This window comes from Magnolia sinica, chromosome 5 (genome assembly GCF_029962835.1).
Source record: "Magnolia sinica isolate HGM2019 chromosome 5, MsV1, whole genome shotgun sequence".
NCBI classification, from domain to species: Eukaryota; Viridiplantae; Streptophyta; class Magnoliopsida; order Magnoliales; family Magnoliaceae; genus Magnolia; species Magnolia sinica.
Window position 1 is genome coordinate 15426800 of NC_080577.1, and position 6238 is coordinate 15433037.

The 6238-nt window shown below is 43.9% G+C and overlaps 1 protein-coding gene across 1 annotated transcript; it reads right to left on the bottom strand.

Moving 5' to 3' along the window:
* Positions 1–118: 118 nt before the first annotated feature.
* Positions 119–2870, bottom strand: LOC131245542 (pentatricopeptide repeat-containing protein CRR2, chloroplastic-like). Its single transcript, XM_058245071.1, has one exon. The coding sequence runs from the start codon at positions 2763–2765 to the stop codon at positions 879–881; it is 1887 nt and encodes a 628-aa protein (XP_058101054.1). The 5' UTR covers positions 2766–2870; the 3' UTR covers positions 119–878.
* Positions 2871–6238: the final 3368 nt, after the last annotated feature.

Genomic DNA, 6238 nt, shown 5'->3' on the forward strand with positions numbered 1-6238 from the left:
ACCAGAGCAAGAGTAAGGACCCAAAGTGCATTAGATATGAAGGATCTCATATACCAGAGCATTAAACAATCTCTCTCTCTCTCTCTGACATAGGCCTTTCCAACCAACCAAGGCAAACTTGCATATAAATTATCGTCTTTATTTCTTTCTCCAAAATAGAAGAATCACAATAGTGGAGATTTAGCACTTGTGTCTCTTTCCAAAGAGAATTATAGGAATTTTTGCTGACGCAAGATTCCCTACATGTTCCCATTATCCAAACCGTTTACATGATGGCCCCTCCATGGATGGTTCTAGGCTACAACCCCAAAAATAAAAATAAAAATCTGTGCGTTGAATACTTCAAGGCTTTGATTGTTGTACTATTTTCCTCAAAACATGGACAATCTGATTAACCATCTTTTTGTGGGTCATTTGATCAAAAGGTTAGGATCTTCCAATCTTGATGAGTTTCAAGGCGGCTCCCATCAGATGTGCTTGTAATCGGATCAACAGTAGGATCGCCAAACCATTGCCCCGCATGCACAGAATCACTCCCTCCATTTCAAGTCGTTTGGTGATGAGCAGGACCCTATGGCTCCTCCAATTGCAATCGCACTTGCGGCTCACATGTGCCAATGTGGAACACAAGCAATATCCAAGCCAACCAACAGGCCTATGCCATGGCCTAAAAATTAGGACAATCAGCTCATCAAAGACGTTAACCAATAATCCACATTTAAGATACGCGGACACACCAGCTGGCAGACAAGCCAGATATCCTGAACAGACAATCTCAGCGAGGCCCACCTCATGAGCAGCTCAGATCTTGCATCACATGCTACACTAGCGCTTGTGGCAGCTGATTGCACCTCTCTTCACATTTCCCTTCAATTTGTTTACCAATAATCTCCACAGGAACAAGCACCATGTCTAAAATGATGATACCGATTCACATCCCTGACTATGATTTCCCTATCAACTATCTTGGAGATGAACTTGATGGCAGTGTGGCAATCGTCGCAGACTCGAAGGTTTTTGGTCACCAGAAGCCTTGTCCCCGGCGCCGTATTGATGAGCCCAAACACAATTGCCAGCCTCTCACTGTGACTCCACACCATATTCATCTTCTCATCATTGTCCACATCATGAAAAACAGGCCCGGTATCTGGCACATAGCCAGCTTCCTTCACGAGCCCTCGCAACCTCTCTAGCTCTGCGTAAATGCCATCCGATTGAGGATGGGATACATCTCCGGCAAGAAACGCATGCACCTTGTTCTTCACTTCAATCCAGCTACAAGCAATGCTCTTCTTCAATCCTCTCTCCTTCATCAGCTTCCTTACGTCGGCAACACCTTCCCATTTCCCGGCTTGCGCATATATGTTCGACAGAATCACGTAATTGCCTGCATCTTCAGGCTCCAGATCAATCAGCCTCTGCAATGCCTTCTCACCCAATTCCACATTTCCATGAATCTTGCATGAATTCAGCAATGAACCCCATATGCCAGAATCAGGATTCATTGCCATTCCCATGATGAGATCGTATGCTTCATCTAGTCGACCAGAGTGACCGAGGAGGTCGACCATGCAAGTATAATGCTGAACTGCTGGTTTTATCGAGTAATGCGTCACCATTGAATTGAAGTAACACCATCCTTCGTCTATCAAACCTCCATGGCTGCACGCAGAAAGAACTCCAACAAACGTGATATGGTCTGGCTGAGCTGCTGCCTTCATTTCCTCAAACAATGAGAGAGCTTTGCTGGCGTGGCCATGCATTCCGTAGCCCGATATCATGGCATTCCAAGAGATGACCCTTTTCTCAGCAAGGCGTTCAAACAAAACCCGAGCAACCCTGACCCACCCGCTCTTAGCATACATATCGATCAGAGCGGTTTTCACCTTGTCTTGAGACTCGAATCCATGTCTCCAGCTGAACCCGTGGATTTCCCGCCCCTGAGGGAGAGCAGCAACATCCGATGAAGCTGAGATCACCGTCACAAGTGTCGCAGTGGTTGGCCTGAAACCTATCCTAGCCATTTCACGGCACAGAGAGAGCGCTTCAGCAGGATGGCTATTTTGAGAGTAAGCAGCAATCATGGAGTTCCAAAGTACCACATCTCTGCTGGAAATTCTATCAAAGACCTCCCGTGCGTTATTGACACACCCGCACTTCGCATACATGTCGACTAGAGCAGCACCTACAAAGACGTCAGACTCCCACCCCGTCTGTACCACATGTTCGTGAATGTCTCTTCCTTCTCGAATTGCAGAGAGGGCCGAGCAGGCCTTGAGGACGAATGGGAAAGTGAAGTTGTCTGGTTTGAGACCATAATCCAGAATCTGGTAGTAAAGGGAGAGGGCAACTTCGTGGGGCCCATTCCAGGCGTACCCACGAATGAGAACGTTCCATAGGAAGATATTTCCTTTGGGAATTTTATCAAACAATAGGTGGGCGTAGGGCAGTGAGTTGCAAACAGAGTACAGATTGACAAGCTTTGTGCCCAAGATGGGATCGGAGCCAAGACCTAAGAGGAGGATATGGGCGTGGAGCTGTTTTCCGGGCTCGATCGATTTCCGATTGATGCAGGACTGGAGGAGAGAGGAGTAGTAGGAAGTGTCGTTGGGATTGTCAGAAGAAATGGGTTTCCGTGCAAAGGAGTGGAATTTGGAATTTGGGTTTGCTGTACAAGGAAAGAAAATGACGGGGAGATATGGAGAATGAAGCAATCTTCGCCATACGGAGGAAAGCATAGTCGGGAAGGAGAGTGGAAATCTCATTGGCGTGTTTGGGATTCAAAAACGAGTGCGACTTGGCAGCGACCCCCGAGCTAGCCATGTGACTCACTACGTGAGTGGAACCCTGACCATAAGGCCCACCTCGATGTATGCATTATATATCCACGCCGTCCATCTGTTTTTGCAGCTTATTTTAGGGTATGATGCCAAATACGAAGCAGATATAGGTTTCAGGTGGACCACCACACACTAAACAGTGGTCGTTGAACTCTCACCATTAAAAACTTCCTAGGGTCCACCGTAATGTTTGTTGACCATCCAACCTGTCGATAAGGTCACATAGACCTGGATGAAAGGAAAACGCCAAATATCAGCTTGATCCAAAACTTTTGTGGCCCGTAAAAGGATTGTAACGGTCAATAACCACTGCTTCCTGTGGTGTTGTACACCTGAAATTTGTATCTACTTATTTTTTGGACCATAACTGGCAAAATAGATGGACGGCGTGAATATACAATGCATAAATCGAGGTGGGCCCTATGGTCAGATCCCATCCACATTGCTGGCTCCGGGTCTTAGCCAGCACTCTTAAAAAAACACAGCCCTGACCGGTGAATGGCGTGGATTTCTCAACAGTGTTCTATAACGGTACGTTTGGTCATAGGAAAGTGTCCATTACTCCCTCATAGCTAAGGGTTTGAAAGTCTATGCCCTTTTTTCTCAAGTGGGGCGCATGTTTCACTTATCCAGACCATTGATCTGATGGGCTCCAAGGTGAGTACCCATTTCCTAATCTATGGATTGGAGATACTAGTCATCTCTGGGTTTTCCCCCATCAGACGTGTCATACTGCATATTTTTCTCAACTAGACCAAATAGAAGGTTAAGATCTTCCATTAGAGAACATTTCGGGCAAGGTACCTCAGTTTGGACATCAGATCAGTGGTCTAGATGAAACCATAGGCCCCACTTGTAGGACCGAAGGACACCTCAGATCTTTCGGTCCAGGATCATGTTTAGCATTTTTTTTTCCCAAGAACCTTTTCCATAGCATAAGCTTATACAAGGTTCTCCCAACAGTAATTTTTGGTCACATCTCCATGATGGCCCACCAGATTGGCAGTCCAGATCAGCAGGATCATTAAAATATGTGGACGATGGTCATGAGAGCTGGGCACGGGACCACTCGACTTGTCAAACACGACTCGTCCGACTCGTTCAGACCCGACTCAATCCAAACCGAGTGGTTGAGTCAATCCGAACTCAAACTGAGTCGAGTTCGGGTCACCCGGTAACTCAACTCGACTCGACCCAAAATCTGAGGGGGTGTGTGTGTGCGTATCTTTAAATAAATAAATAAATAATTTTAAAAAAAATATAAAAAAACCCACAATGAAACATCCAAATTTGTCACTGGATCCAAGCAAAATCCGACCTGATTTCTCTCTCCAGGCCTGCGAGCGTGTAATGCAACTAGAGTTGATGCTTTGGCCCTTGAAGAAGTGCTGATCTTTTTGGCCATGGTGGTTCAATGAAGCTTTGCTTTCTGGCCATGGTGTCTCATTGAATCTTTACATGCTTTGGCCCTTGAAGAAGTGCTGGTCTTTTGCCATGGTGGTTCACTGATGCTTTACTTTCTGGCCATGGTATCTCATTGAAGCTTTACTTTAAGGCCATGGTGTCTCATTGAAGCTTTACTTTCGCTTTAGATGAAGCCACCATATATAACCTCCAGGTTAAACATTTCACACTTCATTCAACCATATGTTGGAACCAACAAATTGGGCTACACCTCTTCAGCTGAAGGAGGGTTACGCGGTCTTTCATCCACATGGGATGGGATGGGATGGCATATTTATTTCTTGTTTTTGCTGAAAACATTTAATGGATATAGACAACGCACACGGAATCCGCAGGAAATGGAATGCGACCTAACCGGTCAGCTCAACCCAAACCCAAATAAGGATTTAGGGTTTGAGTCAACCCATTTCTTATGTGGGTTGGGTTTGGGTTGTGTTACGTCCAACCAAAATTAAATGGGTTGAGGTTGGGTTTACCAGACTGAACCTTGAGGGGTCATGAATATGATCCACCCGTTCTTCCTCGCCGAAGGCTAATTATATACATGTATTATACACTTTGATATAAATGTAAGTTTAGAAACACTAAACTTGAATATAACTATTGTAGTTTGGTTTTAGTAAGGATTTGATTTTATATTAATTAAGAGTTCCAAATTATAGTTGATATTTGTAGAGGGTTTTTTTTTTTACAAAATGAGAATCTTTTTTAATTTAATTTATTTATGTTTTTTAATAAAAATGGGTCAAGTGAGTGAGTTTTGGGTTGACCTACTCAGGTTGGGATTTCCAACCTGTTTAATAAATAAGTAGGGTTTGAGCTGGACCCATCCTCATCCTCGCTTTGACCCAAATTAACCCGATCCAACCCATTGCCACCCCAAAAAACACAAGAAAAATGTCCATTTAGTATGCAATGTAGTTTTCTATGGATTCTTGTAGACGTGAAAAGTCAACAGTGGAATAGTCGCTCTATTTCCTTTGGGGAGTTGGAAATGGATCCCGGTACCATTTGCAGGCCCCATTTATTTCCAAGTTTCTTGCAGATTAACTTGGAAATGGGAACTGATTTTATGCCAATCTTTTTCACAAATGGTGTCAATGTCGGATTCAGCCAATACCGTTTCCACTTCCACTTCAAACGTAAGCATGAAACAACGAGGAAGCAAGACGAAGAGGAAGAAGATGCGCCCGTGCCATTCTCTGTCCTTAGCTTCATTCCATGTACATGCTCTTCTACCTGTTGTTTCTTTTGTTTCCATTACCAAAAAAAAAAAAAAAAATCATCTATCAACACTCAGGGGCTGTTTGATTTTTAATTTCCCTGGTAAATACATGAAAATAAGTAATAATTACTTACTCCACCTGTTTGAAATTGGCTGGGAATTGCGTTTCGAAAATCGGTCCATAAAAACTCTGTTATTACTGATTTAAATATGTGGGGCCCATCATGATATATGTGAGTTATCCACACCATCCATCCTTTTTAAAAATGCATTTAAAGGCATGAGCCCAAAAATTAGGAAAATCAAAAGCTCAAGTGGACCACACCTTGGGAAACAATGATCATTAAGACATCAACGGTTGAAAGCTGATTTCTCCCTAGGGCCCACATTGATGTTTATTTGTCATCCAACCTATTCATAAGGTCACACTGTCATGGATCAAGGGGAAACAAAAATATCAGTTTGATCCAAAACTTCTGTGGTCCTCAAGAAGCTTTCAATGTTAGGAGTTCAATTCCCATTGTTTCCTGTCGTGTGGTCCACTTGATCTTTGGATCTGCCTCATTTTTCAGCTCATGCCCTAAAATGAGTTGACTAATAAAGGGATGGACGGTGTGGATAAGACACAAACATCATGGAAGGCCCCACAATCTAACATTTTTCTCCTCGGGTGACGTGAGGAGTGCTATAAATGAAAGGTGGCTGTCAA

Bases quoted from the DNA above. Each gene is read 5' to 3' on its own strand.
- LOC131245542 (XM_058245071.1), bottom strand. From the start codon at position 2,765: ATGAGATTTCCACTCTCCTTCCCGACTATGCTTTCCTCCGTATGGCGA.